Consider the following 17219-nt stretch of genomic DNA (forward strand, 5'->3'; position numbering starts at 1 on the left):
GCCGGTTCTACCATAGATCTGTAAAGTGACTATATTCCAACCCAACAAAGCACCTTGGGTGTGGGGAATGATAGGTTTGCAGCATAAATGCAACAACTGCTACAATATAATATAAACTTGTATCAGGACAGTATTTCAGCCCTATGCTGAATCCATGCCTACTAACACTAGCGTGTGTGTGTGTGTGTGTGTGTGTGTGTGTGTGTGTGTGTGTGTGTGTGTGTGTGCGTGTGATATAAGAATTTATTATTACCGTGAAAATAAATATTTAGGAGTGTGAATGCATGCTGCTGTGATCTACATTTGCTTACAGAACAAGTGCAATCATGAGGAGCACAGGATTGAGCAGAAGGGTTAATGCTGGTTGTATTTTGTGAATGCTGATGAGTATTTCTACGTCACTCTGCACAGGCGCTCTGTGTTGGAACAAGGACATACAATCATACTCAAATACACTTAGATACAAAAATACACAGATACTTCTACACCCACATAGCACAATTACACCAGCAGGCATAATATTTAACTCAAGTAATTGCTACAAAACTGATTTCCAATTATGTATTATCTATGGAACGGTAAATCTAAAGCACAGCATAACAAGGGGCTTTTCCTAGCACGTAATATTTAGAGGCTGCAGTCTGCTTACGAGCTGCTTCCACATCAGAGAGAAAACCAGTGACGGGAGGTGGTGCTGAAATAGACAGCTCCCTGTTTCAGAACAGCACAGAGCACTGTAGAGCTGAAGGAAGGACGTGGTGCTGAAAGAACAGCTCCGTATTTTGCGCACACAGCAGTGGAAACATATGGAAGGAATGGGGTGCTGAAAGAACAGCGCCGTATTCCAGAACACACAGAGCAGTGGAGGCACATAGGAGGGACCTGGTGCTGAAAGAAAAGCTCCATACACCATTGCTGGAGAGATGGATACAAGAAGAATGTGGTGCTGAAAGAACAGCTCCTAAGCCTTGCAGAGCCTGTTTTTGTAGTAGCCAGGGCACTACTACAGCCTGCTGTTACTCAATGGTACTTTCTTGCCACATTTATCAATGTGTAGCCAGCTCCTAATTACTTTTTTCTGTTATAGATGCCCTCTCCACAACAGGCTGTTCAGGCTGTAGCTGTATATCACTGTGGAGCTAAAGGGTCAGCTTCAAATGTATCAGATCCTTTGTCTTGTACTACGTGATATGCCACTTGGCTTCTCCATTCCGGACTGCTCTGCTGGGGCTCAGTGTAAAGGAGAGACTTTACTTGGGATGTCCTGATGCTGGATTTCCACAGATTTCATGGCGGTGGCACGAAAAATCAAAACTTTGCTGACTGTGAATATTCTGGTTTTTGTGGGGATCATCCTATTTTCAGTTTACTGCAGGATCCAGGACAGATCCCAAGAGCTGGTGCAGATTGTGAGAAGTTCTGACCGCAGAGTAAGGAGCAGAAACACTAAAGTGGGAACTTTGGTTGACCGAGAGTCTATTCTGCAAAGACTGGACCACCTAGAAGAAGTAGTTTATAACCAGCTAAATGGTAAGATGCTCTTTGTATTTTGTACTGCAAATTTCATAGCTAGATTTGTTAGTATTGATTTGATGTACATTCTGGGCTTTTCTGTGTGTTTGGTTGGGATTTATTTAATGTAGAGCTTCATTGGTTCGTATAATTCATATTTGATATCCTTGGATTTGAAAGTAAATTATTATTAAACATCAAGTAGGTGTACTCATATGCATTGAGCATCACAGCAGTTTAAGACATCCTTTTTATATAAATTTATAATATATTAATTTTAACTGCAATTTAAACTAATAATTTGTAATACACAATATGTCAATATTTTACTCCTGGGATTATAGGGGTATGTGTGTGTGCATGAGACCTTTCATACGCAGGCTAAATAAACTGTACTTCCACATCACAGATAATTGATTGCATTTACTTCCCTATGTGGGCAGCCCATTGACCTTGGCCAAGAGCCTGCACTGGTACATGCTATGGGTTTTGGAAACTCGACTGTATATAATTAAAAGTAAGACTAGTGCTATTTAAAATAAAAATTTATGGTAACAGCCTTCTTTCCGAGAGTGCAAATACAATAATTTAAGCCATTAAAAGCTCTGCTAAATGTTGGTGAGTGTACTGGAGCAATAACATTCATTTAGTGTAAAAGGATTTAATAGCAAAAGGGAGCAGTGCAATCCCTGAATCCAGAGGAATCTTAGTACTTGGGGGTTCCTGAGATGTATACATGTTAGTCATATGTTTGTATTTCTGGTTTTAGGTATGTGCAGTGTCTTCCTAACAGAACAAACCTACATTTTCCTGGTTCTGTAAATAAAAATACAATTGATACAAAGATATTATCTATTACAATTAATCTATCCTAGCTCACCAAAGATACTAAAGAAGACAAATTATGCAATTGAAAAATGTCCTTCAGACTCCAAAGAGGTTGAAGATGACAAGACCATCCACCTGAGTTATACTGTTACATACTGAGTCAATGATAGCAATGTCTGATTCACAAACCATTGATTATTGTGTATTTGTATTCCAGGATCATTTTATATATATATATATATATATATATATATATATATATATATATATATATACATATATATATATATATATATATGTATATATATATATATATATATATATATATATGTATATATATATATATATATATATATATATATATATATATATGTATGTATGTATAAAGTCCATACATACAACCATAAAAGAAGATGAGAGCATAATTGTTTAGGCAATTGGTAGGGGATTTAGATATAGGTACTGAATTTGTCATTAATTGGCAGTTTACATAATTTCATGCAAGAATCCATTATGCTTATTTTCCTTAACCTAGATGTATTGGGAGTATACTTGAAGTTCTAATACACTGGTTTAACATACTACTACTGCTACTACTACTACTACTACTACTACTACTACTACTACTACTAATAATAATAATAATAATAATACCCTAATACCATGGGGCCTAATGTATATTAGCTTAATTAAATGCATTTGCATCCAATGTGGAAATTTGCTTTATAACACACATAAAAATTAACAAACTGCATTCACTACACAAAAAAGTGTGCGACTTGTAAGCAACATACAGTTGTTTAGCAATTATCCATTACAACACAAGGCTATCAGATTATTATGTTTATACATTGTGTAAACTATTTTGATTGTAACAATTACAACATTTACTTTTGATTGTACTATTTCTAGATCTGTAAAGATCTGAAAGTTAGTGAAGCAGTGAATGGCATAGAAAACAGTTTAGAAATGAAGATTTTAGACGTGCTCCAATAAAGCTCGTTCCTTCTGGATTTCATCATGTCCATTTAAATTGCTTTTCCCTGTGTTCTACTTTATAGAAGGTAATAGAACTTTCATTAAGCTTTTCCAACAAAAGCTGCAGTGTGATTGTATAGTATGCATGCTGTGCTTTAGAGATAGGTTATAGTATTTTCAATAAAACTGCTGTAGAGACAGATATGTTCACTTGGCAAATTTACTGTATACTGTTTTCTTTCAGCGTTAATAAGCCGTGATCAGTCAACCCTCGTGTCTCCGATGTAGATATCTTTAGCTTCAGCTGAATCTTCCAAAGCCGTAAAGAACAATATGGCTTGTAAAGTTTGCACAGTGTCATGTGATGATCTTCAACAACTAAGACACAGACTTAAAATGAGTAAAAAATTAAGTAAAATATCGAAGCTGATGTTAAGTTTAAAAGCTATTTTGCTTCATGTAATCCCCAGTTAATTCTTAGATAAAACCAAAAAAAGAAACAAAACAACGAATTGTATAGTAAAATGGCTTCTCTTACAGAAAGAACAGATTTTTTTTTCTGCAGCTATAGAAGTGGATCTTTCTCTAAAATACTGCTGGATTTGTATAAGAGAATGTCTAATTAATGTCTAATGTTCCTACTTTTAATAAGGTTTCTTTTGTGCAAATACTGTTTATCTACAAGCAGAATAGTCTCTGTAGGTTGTTGTTGGTTCACAGTTTCAATACAATGCTGATACACTATGAGGTACACCTGACTGCATTCCAAGCTATTGCCATTGGGTTTTGAGGAACAGTAATCTCAAATACTGTCTATATTCATTATTCATTTTTCTCATCAAGGTATCTGTGAGAGTAGAGATATCTAAAATCAATAAAAGGTATTCTTACAAAGTCCCAATGGTGTACAAGTTAGTTGTATAAGATATATACATTTACTGATAAAAGAGACTGTTAGAGGACCGTTGGTAAATTGGAATCTATTCTAATCTGTATTCTATTTAGAATCATTAATATTTCCTTATTGTACTGATGAGGGCAATCATTTGTCAGAAAGAGCTCTATATCTGCCTAGGGCCCCAACACTTATGTTGTGCTTTTGGAAGTAATGCAAATGCTTGGCATATGGTACCTCTAATGGGAAAGCAGTTGTGTATTCATACAATACTATATTTACTATATATGTGATATACATATGATATACAAATATGCATACAATGCAGTGAACAGAATACCAATGAACATGTCATGTGATAAATGTGTATATGCATGATGAGATCTGAAAATGTGCAAAACATTTAGCTTGACAATATTCAGATAGTGAATACTGACATTTATGACAGATGTACATGATTTTTTTTTTTATCATGTACAGGGTTACACTGTGAAATCTATGTGTCACATTTTATCTTTAAAATTGATGTAAGATACATATGGAATTGAACTATTTCAAACATTGTAGGGGCCTGTAACCAAAGCATTGCATCACATCTGCCTGTATATAAATTAGATGAAATCTGGCTACTACGCAATGGGCAACTGAATACTAAATCTTGTTGACCTGGTGCTCCTCAGCATTTCAGACCGCCTAAGCTGTATCATTAATATAGCCAGCATGGCTTCATGTGCACATCACCATGTAAGTCTAGCCTAATTCGTGATGAAGAAGTCATTCTGAAGAGTGCTTCATCCCTACTTCTGCACCATTGCCAGGTAACAGTTTCTAACACCCCAAACATAACCCTTTGCTGAATGCTCATTTATGCCACACTACCACACTCTTGCCCTCTTTCTAAGGTTTTTACTCACCTTTCACCTCTCCCTGTATTTTTGTAGGTGGCTAAGATATTTATGTAGATGTTGTATTTAGCATATGTTTTCAAGTCCCACAGTTTGAACCACAATGCCCCAATATCAACTACAGTGCCCCATAACAATGACAACCACAATGCCTTCAGTGTAAGCTACAATGACTCCATAAGATTGACAGCCATAATTATAGCCTAAGTGAATCCAAAGCCATCCACAATGTCCTTATAACAATGGGAGCCACAAGGTCTTGATAGTCAACCATAATGCCTCCCTAACAATGACAGCCACAATGCTCCCATAACAATGACAGGTGCACACATTCACAAACTCAACTGCAATGAATCTTCTGTCCGGAGGATTTAGAAGAGCTGGGACACAGCAATCAAGTATATTTCAGAGGCACCACTATGGTATCAAGAAGTGATGTCACACCTTTACTCCTCCTACAAGCACCTGCATGTACTCACAAAGCCCGCAGGTGCTTGTAGTGCGAATTAAAATGTCTAAGTTTCGCTCAAAGCATTTGAGTGTTTTTGTGAATGGGTTCCCTCATAACGACATCCTATGGGTGCTATGGCGGTATTAGCTGCTCTTTTCCATTTGTTCTAGGAGAGGAAGGTGACGTTAACCTCTGGCTGTTTCCCTCTGAATTTTAGATTCCTAGCATTACAGTAATTGCTGCCTAGGAGCCACTATGGCATATATGCCTTTGAGTAAAAGTAGAAATTAAGTACAAAATTAAGAAAAAAATATTAGATTTACATCTAGTTGACCCACCCATGTCCTAAGTATTAGCTGCAGGAAAAGCAATTGCTACACAGGACTACAGACATATATTCATTACAATAAATTCTAGTGTTTAATGTAATTTACAAATTATACATGTAATGCTAAGAACTTGTTTTGACTGTGAAGTCAAATCATGGTTTATTACAGCGAATTGCTGCAAAATGCCACATTTTTGTTGTGCTTTTGCAAAAACCACATAGTTTGTGGTAAATGCAGTAATTATCCGTGATTTAATCGTACCATCAGAATACAGTCTCATAATATAAACCTTTTAATGTATGTGTTATCATTTTTACTACACTTTTCCTGAAGTGTCTTTTTGGCTGATGCATAGAGGACAGATAAACAGCTCATTCCCTAACACCCATGTTGACAGTCAAAATATTTACTTAATATTTTCATCTTATATGTAAATAGGATAAAGCTCTGCTAATAGCCAGGGCTGGTAGGGTGTCCTGTTAGCTGCCAGGCAGGATAGTAAGGGCCTGTTCACATCATCGTTCACTTTCCGTTCCAGGGGGGTCCCGTCAGAGGTTTCCGTCGGGTGAACACCGCAACGGAAAGTGAAAGTGAAACCACAGCTTCAGTTTCAGTCAACATTTATATCAATGGTGATGGAAACATCGCTAATGGTTTCTGTTCATCACCATTCCGGCAGGTTTCCGTTTTAACGACAGAATCAATAGCGGAGTCGACTGCGCTATTGATTCAGTCTGAAAAATGGAAATCTGCCGGAATGGTGATGAACGGAAACCATTAGCGATGTTTCCTTCACCATAGATATCAATGGTGACTGAAATGGAAGCTGTGGTTTCACTTTCACTTTCCGTTGCAGGGTTCATTCGACGGAAACCTCCGACGGAACCCCGGAACGAAAAGCGAACGGTGATGAGAACAGGCCCTTAGGGTGCGTTCACATATATCAGTTGCATCAGCATCAGTTTATTTGTCTCTCAAGTGATTACAACTGATGCAAAAATGTATCAGTTGCCATCAGGCTTTTTCACGATTTTTACTACAAAACCATCAGTTGACATTAGTTGTCATCAGTTTTTACCATCCGTTTTTAAGATCAGTTTTTACCGCAATGGTCCACCAAAAAGATGGTCTAGAGGCTGAAAATGTGGCAATTTTAGCAGAGTGGTGCATAGCTTTTGATAGATTGAATACATGATAGATTAGATACTTGTGTAACATGTCAGGGCTCTCCTTCTCTGCTACGGCCTCAGTGCTACACTGAAGTCGGACACACAAATTGTAATGTCACGTGTGTTATTTTCAGTTCAGCGCCAAGGCAGTCGCTGAGAGAGAGAGCCCAGGGGGCAGCTGCTGTCCACTCAGATCTTCGATGCAGCCTTGTGAGCCTTCAAAGACCCCAAACACTAGCCCTAACTTCAGGGAGTAGCTAGTTCAGGGAGGAGCTACACAATCCCACCCCACATCTCCTACCCACCCCCCACCACGCAGGGATTGCTGTTGTTTCTATTCACACAACAGGGTTCGGGTGTCTGCGGTTGAAAATGGCTGCCTAGGTCTGTATTTGTCGGCTGTTTTGCATTTCATATGTAGATAATGAAACAGTGCCCTCTGTACATAATGCCGCAGTGCCCTCGGTATATAATGCCACAGAACCCCCTGTAGATAATATCACACAGCCCCCCTGTAGACAGTGCCACAAAGCACCCACTGAAGATGGGACCACACAGCACCCCCTGTAGATTGTGGCACACAGCGCCCCCCTGTAGATAGCGCCACCCCCACTGTATATAGCGCTACCCCCTTCCCCTGTATTTTGTGCCACACAACCCCTGTAGATAATGCCGCAGTGCCCTCTGTATATAATGCCGCAGTACCCCCTGTAGATAGTCACACAGCCCCCTGTAGATAGCGCCACACAGCGCCCACTGTAGATGGCACAACACAGTGTCCCCCGTAAATAGTGTCACACAGCACCCACTGTAGATGGCACCACAAAGTGCCCCTTGTACATTGTGCCACACAGTGCCCTCCTGTAGATAGCGCCACCCAATGTTCAAAGTCTTGGCAGCTCCTGAGAGGGGCAGTTAGGGAGCACACACAGACGCCTGTAGATAGCGCCACACAGACCCCATGTAGATAGCATCCCAAACACTCCCTGTAGATATCGCCACACAGACCCCCTGTAGATAATGCCACACAGCCCCCCTGTTGATAGCGCCACATGCAGCCGCCTGTAGGTAGCGCCACACAGCCCCCCTGTAGATAGTGCCACACAGCCCCCCTGTAGATAGCGCCACACACAACCCCCTGTAGAGAGCGCCACACAGCCCCCCTGTAGATAGCACCATGGAGCCCCCTGTAGATAGTATGACACAGCCCCCTGTAGATAATGCCACGCATACCCCTTGTATATAATGTCACACAACGATCCCTCTCCCCTTGTATATACTGCCACACAGCAATTACCCCCTCCCCTTGTATATACTGCCACAAAAGCAATCCCCCTCCCCTTGTATATACTGTCACACAGCAATCCCCCCTCCCCTTGTAGATACTGCCACACAGCCCCCCTCCCCTTATATATACTGTCACACAGTAATCTCCCCTCCCCTTGTATATACTGTCACACAGCCCCCCTCCCCTTGTATATACTGCTAAAAAGCAATCCACCCTCCCGTTGCATATACTGCCACATAGCCCCCCTCCCCTTGTATATACTGTCACACAGCAATCTCCCCTCCCCTTGTATATACTGTCACACAGCCACCTCCCCTTGTATATACTGCTACACAGCAATCCCCCCTTCCCTTTTATATACTGCCACACAGCCCCCCTCCCCTTGTATATACTGCCACACAGCAATCCTCCTCCACTTTTATATGGTGCTACACAGCAATCCCCCCTCCCCTGTATATACTACCACACAGCCCCCTTCCCCTTGTATATACTGTCACACAGCAATCCGCCCTCCCCTTGTATATACTGCCACACAGAAATCCCCCCTCCCCTTGCATACACTGCCACACAGCAATCCCCCATCCCCTTGTATATACTGCCACACAGCAATCCCCCCTCCCCTTGTATACACTGTCACACAGCAATCCCCCCTCCCCTTCTATATACTGCCACACAACAATCCCCCCTCCCCGTCTATACACTGCCACACAGCCCCCACTCCTTGTATATACTGCCACACAGCAATCCCCCCTCCCCTTGTATATGGTGCGACACAGCACTCTCCCCGTGTATATAGTGCTAGACAGCACCCCTCTCCCCTTGTATATACTGCTACACAGCCCCCCTTCCCCTTGTATATACTACACAGCCCACCTCCCCTTGTATATACTGTCACAGAGGCCTCCTCCCCTTGTATATACTGCCACACAGCAATCCCCCTCCCCTTGTATATGGTGCTACACAGCAATCCCCCGTGTATATAATGCTACACAGCCCCCCTCTCCCCTTGTATATACTGCTACACAGCCCCCTTCCCCTTTTATATAGTTCTACAATGCAATTCCCCCTGTTTATTACCACACAGCAATTCTCCCCCACCCTTTCTATACTGCCACAAAGCAATCCCCCCTCCCCTTGTATATAGTGCTACCCAGCCCCCCTCTCCCCTTGTACATACTCCCACACAACTCCCTAAAAAAAAAAAGGACGCACAGACAAGTGAATGTGGCTGTCGCTAGCACCGGAGCCCCCTCTGGTGCTAGCGATGTCACTGCATCCGCCTGCCGCCCGTGACAGTGCGCAGGCTTTAAACTTTAGCGAGTGGGCGTACTGTGGAAGGTGCACGGCCGCGCACCATTTAGGGGACACTGGCGACACTCCCACTGTATATAGCGCTACCCCCTTCCCCTGTAGATAGTGCCACATAATCCTCTGTAGTTAATGCTGCAGTGCCCTCTGTATATAATGCCACAGTACCCACTGTAGATAGTCACACAGCCCCCTGTAGATAGCATCACACAGCGCCCACTGTAGATGGCACCACACAGTGCCCCCTGTAGATTGTGCCACACAGCCGATGCTGTGGCCGGGGATTCCCTTCAGGAGGAGCCCCTGACGTCAGGGGTTACTCCCTGAAAATAATCTCCAGCCACAGCATTCCCTCAAAGATGACTCCCTGATGCCACTATCCATATATGGACCGTGACATCACTGGCTACTCCTTGAGCTGTATCCCCGTTGCCAACTCTGGCCAGGGATTCCACTCCAGGAGGAGCTCCTGATGTCAATGTCCATATATGGACAGTAACCTCAGGGGTTTCATCTAAGAGCAGAATCCCCGGCCAGATCATCGGCAACAGTGATTCCGCTCAATCAGTAGCCACTGACGTCATGTCCTCTGCTCTGAACTAATTCTGAAGCAGGGAGCTGATTGTTCCTTGCTTCAGAATTGGGTTCAACTCAGCGGGACATACCCCAGGACTCCTTCACGCCGGGTGCTGCCGAAAGGCGTTCATCCGGCCACTGTTAAAATAGATAGGATACGGCGCCGGACCTCCCTGGGAGCCGGACCCAAAAACGCTGAAGGTAAAGATTTTGGATCCGGCTCCTCCACAGGTCCAGTGCCGTAAGAAGCCACGACTGACGTCCCCTGTGCTAGGACGGATCCCATAGAAAGCTATGGGATCCGTTCTAGCATCAGTTTCCCTCCGGCTGTTCTGTAACAGGCCGGAGGGAATCTGACAGGGGCAGCGGATATATGTAAACGGCCCCTAAGTCCGACATACTCTCTTTATTGAAAACTGAAGAGGGAAGAAAATTATCCTTTCTTTCCCTCATCATCTTTGTGCAAGACACAATTTTGCAATCCGAGCATAACTTTTTGTGTCAAAAGCAGTTACAAGGTCAGGTAAAGATTTTACAGTAAATTTCCCCCCACCCTCAGCCATTTTGACTGTATTTTCCAGGAACACTTGAAAGGGTATTACGGCTTCAGCAGATAAAGCTTATGAATTGTATGATATAAAGTAGTACGATTTTTTTAATATACTTTCCGTAGCAATTCCTCATAGTTTTGAAGATCTCTGCTTGCTTTAGTTCGAAAGGGACCTTTATTGTTTACTTCCAGGGAACAAAAATCTGTCCTGGTTGTAACACCTATGGCCGTGGACAGTCGTCCTGATTTACCCTCTGACTGTCGCGGCCATGGACGAGTGAGTTCCCGGCAGCATCTCCCTCCTGAGAGACGCCGGCACTCACTTCCTGGTCCGGACACTGTCTCCCGCAGGGTGCGTGTGCGTGGCCTTAAAGGGCCAGTACACGCACAGTTACAGAATACTGCAATCAGCCCAGCATGCTTTGGGACCATAAAGGGGCTCTGCCCTCTCGATCCTTGCCTGAGCATTGTTGTGTTACCTTTAGTTTGTCATTGCAAATGGTCCCCTAGTGTTTTCCAGTTCCCGGTGTTACCCGTTCCTGCTGCCTGTTCCCTGTATCCCATTCTACCGCGCCCCTGTGCATTCAAGAGTGGAAGTCGTGTTGTGCTCTCCGCTGCATCTATTGTGTCGCACCCCGCTGGGTGTTCGTCTACTGTTGGATCCTCATCTTAGACTGAATCCACCGATACTGTCTACATTGCCTCAGGTACCCTTTCTGAACTATAGATATTGCATTGTACCTGTTTGGCCAGCTGCTATCCTGCTACGCGGTACGGCCCAGTGGGTCCACACCCCGCACCGTGACACTGGTCATGTGGTGGTCTAGACCATTTTATTTAAATACAGTTCTCAGAGCTGTTTTTGTAACGAGCCATACAGCTGTGTCATTTACATGACCAGGGCAGATTTTTAACCAATAAAGGCACCCATTGAATGATAGCAAGCATAGATCTTGAAAAACAGAAGAAATTGATACAGAAAAAAAATTTGAAACTTGTACAACTTTTCATCATACAAAGAATAATCTTTATTTCCTTAAACTGTAATAGCCCTTTAATGTAATATTTATTTTGTAATGACCGGGGGGTAGGGAAACGGACAAGTGAGCCCTAATCTACCCGCCACTCTGTCCCTGCCTACATGCAACGACCCGCCCTAGGCGACGGGGTACAACTGGGCGGCGGTCCCTGCACTCAGTAAGTGCACAACAAACACGAAAAACATACAAGGGAATACAAGCAAGGGAAAGGGGCAGTTGCCCACGGCAACACCGTGAGCAACCAGAGTGGTGAACGAGCCGAGTCAAGCCAGGAGTGTGCGAGGTACCAAACGAAGAGCAGAAGAGTAGTCAGTAAGCCAGGGTCTGTATGGAGCAGGAACAAAATAGAAGGAGCTGTAGCTGGGCCAGGAAACCACACGAAAAAGATAACAAGCAAGGAGGAACAGGAAATGCAGGCATAAATAGACAGAGGGCGGGAGCTAGCTGAGTCTGGCCAGGCTGTGATAGGCTCTCCCACTCCTAAGCCTGCCAGCCTGAGTGGAGGAAGCTGGAGTCAGTCTCAGGGATGTAGATTCAGGTGCTGACTGATTAATTAAGGGAGTTAACCCCGAAGCTGTGCCTGGCGGATCCTTTACATATTTCTTAATAATCCAATAGTTTTGATGCCAGTCTTTTCTTTATGTGTTATTAATATTAATATTATTAAATATATAAATGACTTCAAAATAATAGTTGTTAAATGGGTTGCCCAGCTAAGAAAACCCATTGCCATATAATTAATTATGAAATTATGAGTTACATACATAGTTACATGGTTTGTACGGTTGAAAAAAGACATATGTCCATCAAGTTCATAGTTAGAGTTAAGAGTTAATCCCCTGTTACAAAAGAGCAGTTATTGCACTGGAGGACCCGTTCTATTCTGCATTACACATACAACACATTGATGTGAATAGACATATTTTATGCTTAACCCCTTCAGGACGCAGCCTGTTTTGGCCTTGTGGCACAGCCTATTTTTTCAAATCTGACATGTGTCAATTTATGTGGTAATACCATGGGAATGGTTTTAACTATCCAAGCGATTCTGAGACTGTTTTCTCGTGACATATTGTACTTTATGTTAGTGGAAAAATTTGGTCCATAATTTCAATATTTATTAGTGAAAAATACCAAAAATTAGAGAAAATTTGCAAAAATGTGCATTTTTCAAAAAAATGTAAATGGATCTGCTTGTAAAACAGATAGTAATAACACACAAAATAGTCACTAGTTAACATTTCCCATATGTCTACTTTATGCTTGCATCATTTTTTGAACGTCCTTTTATTTTTCTAGGACGTTACAAGGTTTAGAACTTCAATAGAATTTCAAAAGTCTATTTTTACAGGTACCAGTTTAGTTCTGAAGTGGTTTTGATGGCCTTATATATTAGAATGCCCCATTTTAAAAACTGCACCCCTCAAATTATTCAAAACAGCATTCAGAAAGTTTCTTAACCGGTTAGGCGTTTCACAGAAAGTAAAGCAAAGTAGAGGGGAAATTTACAAATTAAATTTTTTTTTGCCGAAATTCAGTTGTAATAAAAAAAAATCTGTAACACAGAAGGTTTTACCAGAGAAAAGCAAATCGATATTTATAGCCCAGATTGTTAAGGATCTGCCAGGCACAGCTTCTGTATCCACGTCCATAGGTAATCAGTCTGCACCTGCTTCTATGTCTGTGAGACTGACTCCATCTTCCTTCACTCAGGATGGCAGGCTTAGGAGTGGGAGAGCCTATCACAGCCTGGCCAGACGGAGCTAGCTCCCGCCCTCTGTCTATTTATACCTGCGTTTCCTGTTCCTCCTTGCTTGTGATTCTTCTTGTTTTGTTTCCTGGCCCTGCTGCAGCTTCTTGAACCATTTGACCCTGCTTCATATTGACCCTGGCTTACTGACTACTCTCCTGCTCTGCGTTTGGTACCTCGTACACTCCTGGTTTGACTCGGCTCGTTCACCACTCTTGTTGATCACGGTGTTGCCGTGGGCAACTACCCCTTTTTCCCTTGCTTCTGTGTACCCTTGTCTGTTTGTCTGTCGTGCACTTATTGAGCGTAGGGACCGTCGCCCAGTTGTACCCCGTCGCCTAGGGCGGGTCGTTGCAAGTAGGCAGGGACTGAGTGGCGGGTAGATTAAGGCTCACTTGTCTGTTTCCTTACCCCCCATCATTACATAATCACAAGCCCATATAACTACTCTACCCTGGTCCCTCACACTACTATGGACCCCCTTGAGACCCTGGTTCAGCAAATGCAGGGTCTCTCCCTACAGGTCCAGGCCCTGGCTCAGAGGGTCAACCAGCCTGATGCTACCATGGTAGTGCCCCTCACCTCACCTCTTGAACCCCACCTCAAGTTGCCTGACCGGTTCTCAGGGGACCGGAAGACTTTTCTCTCCTTTCGGGAGAGTTGTAGGCTCTATTTTCGTTTAAAGCCCCACTCCTCAGGTTCTGAGAGCCAGCGGGTGGGTATAATTATGTCCCGGCTCCAGGAAGGGCCCCAAGAATGGGCCTTCACCTTGGCTCCTGACGCCCCTGAACTTTCCTCTGTTGATCTTTTCTTTTCTGCTCTCGGACTCATTTATGACGAGACTGACAGGACTGCCTTTGCCGAGAGTCATCTGGTGACCTTACGTCAGGGTAAGAGACCTGTTGAGGAGTATTGCTCTGACTTTAGGAAGTGGTGCGTAGCTTCTCGGTGGAATGACCCTGCCTTAAGGTGCCAGTTTAGGTTGGGTCTGTCAAACGCCCTGAAAGACCTGCTAGTTAGCTATCCCTCTTCTGACTCCCTAGACCAGGTTATGGCTTTAGCGGTACGACTTGACCGACATCTCAGGGAACGACAACGTGAACGTTTTTGTGTTTTCTCCTCTGACTCCCTCATGATGCCTCCCGAGGTTCCGTTGCTTCGTTCTTCCACGGAAGACTCGGAGGTACCTATGCAACTCGGTGCCTCCGTGTCCCCCCAACAACGTAGAGAGTTCCGCAGGAAGAATTGTCTCTGCTTCTATTGTGGGGATGACAAGCATCAAGTGAACACCTGTCCTAGGCGTAAGAATAAGCAGCCGGAAAACTTCCGCGCCTAAGTGATCATCGGGGAGGTCACTTGGGCGCACAGGTATTTCCCGTAAATATGAAACGTAATAAAATCTTGCTTCCCTTTCAGGTCTCTTTTGGTGGTAGGTCTGCTACCGGCAGTGCCTTCATGGATTCAGGGTCGTCTGCTAATATCATGTCTGCGGAATTTGCTATGTCTCTAGCTATGCCTTTGATTGATTTGCCTAAACCTGTCCCGGTAGTGGGTATCGACTCCACTCCTCTCGCTAATGGTTATTTTACACAGCATACCCCTGTTTTTGAACTCCTTGTTGGCTCCATGCATTTGGAGCAGTGCTCTGTACTGTTGATGCAGGGATTATCGTCCGATTTGGTTTTAGGCCTTCCCTGGTTGCAGTTGCATAATCCCACGTTTGACTGGAATACTGGGGATCTTACCAAATGGGGTAATGAATGCTTGACGTCATGTTTTTCTGTTAATTCTATTTCTCCCCCTGAGGAGGTGAACACGCTACCTGAGTTTGTTCAGGACTTCGCTGATGTTTTCTCTAAGGAGGCCTCCGAAGTGTTACCTACTCATAGAGAATACGATTGCGCTATCGATTTAGTACCAAGAGCTAAGCTCCCTAAGGGTAGGATATTTAATCTCTCTTGTCCCGAACGTGAAGCCATGAGAGAGTATATCCAGGAATGCCTGGCCAAGGGTTACATTCGCCCCTCTACTTCTCCGGTAGGTGCTGGCTTCTTCTTTGTAGGGAAGAAGGATGGTGGTCTTAGGCCATGCATTGACTACCGTAACTTGAATAAGGTCACTGTAAGGAACCAGTATCCCCTTCCTTTCATTCCTGATCTCTTTAATCAGGTTCAGGGGGCACAATGGTTCTCTAAGTTTGATCTACGGGGGGCGTATAACCTTATCCGCATCAAAGAGGGGGATGAGTGGAAGATTGCTTTTAACACGGCCGAAGGTCATTTCGAATACCTCGTCATGCCCTTTGGGTTGTGTAATGCTCCCGCGGTCTTCCAGAATTTCATAAATGAGATTTTAAGAGATTACCTGGGGGTATTTCTTGTAGTGTACCTTGTTGATATACTTGTGTTTTCCAAGGACTGGTCCTCCCACATTGAGCATGTCAGGAAGGTGCTCCAGGTCCTTCGGGAAAACAAACTGTTTGCGAGGACCGAAAAATGTGTGTTTGGGGTGCAGGAGATAAAATTTTTGGGTTAAATCCTCACTCCTCATGAATTCCGCATGGTCCCCGCCAAGGTCCAGGCTGTGGCGGAATGGGTCCAACCTGCCTCCCTGAAGGCGTTACAGTGCTTCTTGGGGTTCGCTAATTATTACAGGAGATTTATTGCTAACTTCTCGGTCATCGCTAAGCCTCTTACGGACCTCACTCGCAAGGGTGCTGATCTCCTCCACTGGCCTCCTGAGGCTGTCCAGGCTTTTGAGGTCCTTAAGAAGTGCTTTATCTCGGCCCCGGTGTTGGTTCAGCCCAACCAATTGGAGCCATTTATCGTGGAGGCTGACGCGTCCGAGGTGGGAGTGGGGGCTGTCTTGTCCGAGGGTACCAGGTCCCGCACCCATCTCCGTCCCTGTGCCTACTTCTCCAGGAAGTTTTCGCCCACTGAGAGTAACTATGATATTGGCAACCGCAAACTCTTAGCCATTAAATGGGCATTTGAAGAGTGGCACCACTTCCTGGAGGGGGCTAGGCACCAGGTAACGGTCCTTACCGACCACAAGAATCTGGTTTTCCTAGAATCTGCCCAGAGGCTAAACCCGAGACAAGCTCGATGGGCGTTATTTTTTACCAGATTCAATTTTTTGGTTACCTATAGGGCTGGGTCTAAAAATATTAAGGCTGATGCACTGTCGCGTAGCTTCATGGCCAGCCCTCCTTCGGAGGAAGATCCTGCTTGTATTTTGCCTCCAGGTATAATCATTTCCTCTATTGATTCTGATTTAGTCTCTGAAATTGCTGCTGATCAAGGTTCAGCTCCCGGGAACCTTCCTGAGAACAAGGTGTTTGGTCCCCTGCAATTCCGGCTAAGGGGAAAATCATGAAAATCAAAACTTAGGGAAAATCATGACTCCGCACTATCTGGTCGTCCAGGCATCCTGGGTACCAAGCACCTCATTGCCAGAAACTATTGGTGGCCTGGGTTGCCTAAAGACGTTAAGGCCTACGTCGCCGCTTGTGAGGTTTGTGCTAGGTCCAAGACTCCCAGGTCCCGACCAGCGGGCTTACTACGTTCTTTGCCCATTCCCAGAGACCTTGGACCCATATCTCCATGGATTTTATCACCGATTTGCCTCCATCTCAAGGCAA

General features: G+C 43.9%; 1 protein-coding gene across 1 annotated transcript in view; it reads left to right on the forward strand.

Annotated features, from left to right (window-relative positions):
- Nucleotides 1–421: 421 nt before the first annotated feature.
- The window catches only part of GALNT9 (polypeptide N-acetylgalactosaminyltransferase 9), a 422479-nt gene continuing 405681 nt past the window's right edge, over nucleotides 422–17219 (forward strand). The window contains exon 1 of the mRNA XM_075832874.1: nucleotides 422–1530. Within this exon, the coding sequence (XP_075688989.1) occupies nucleotides 1290–1530 (241 nt within the window). The 5' untranslated portion in view covers nucleotides 422–1289. The remainder of the gene's footprint in view (nucleotides 1531–17219) is intronic.

This window comes from Rhinoderma darwinii, chromosome 1 (genome assembly GCF_050947455.1).
Source record: "Rhinoderma darwinii isolate aRhiDar2 chromosome 1, aRhiDar2.hap1, whole genome shotgun sequence".
NCBI classification, from domain to species: Eukaryota; Metazoa; Chordata; class Amphibia; order Anura; family Rhinodermatidae; genus Rhinoderma; species Rhinoderma darwinii.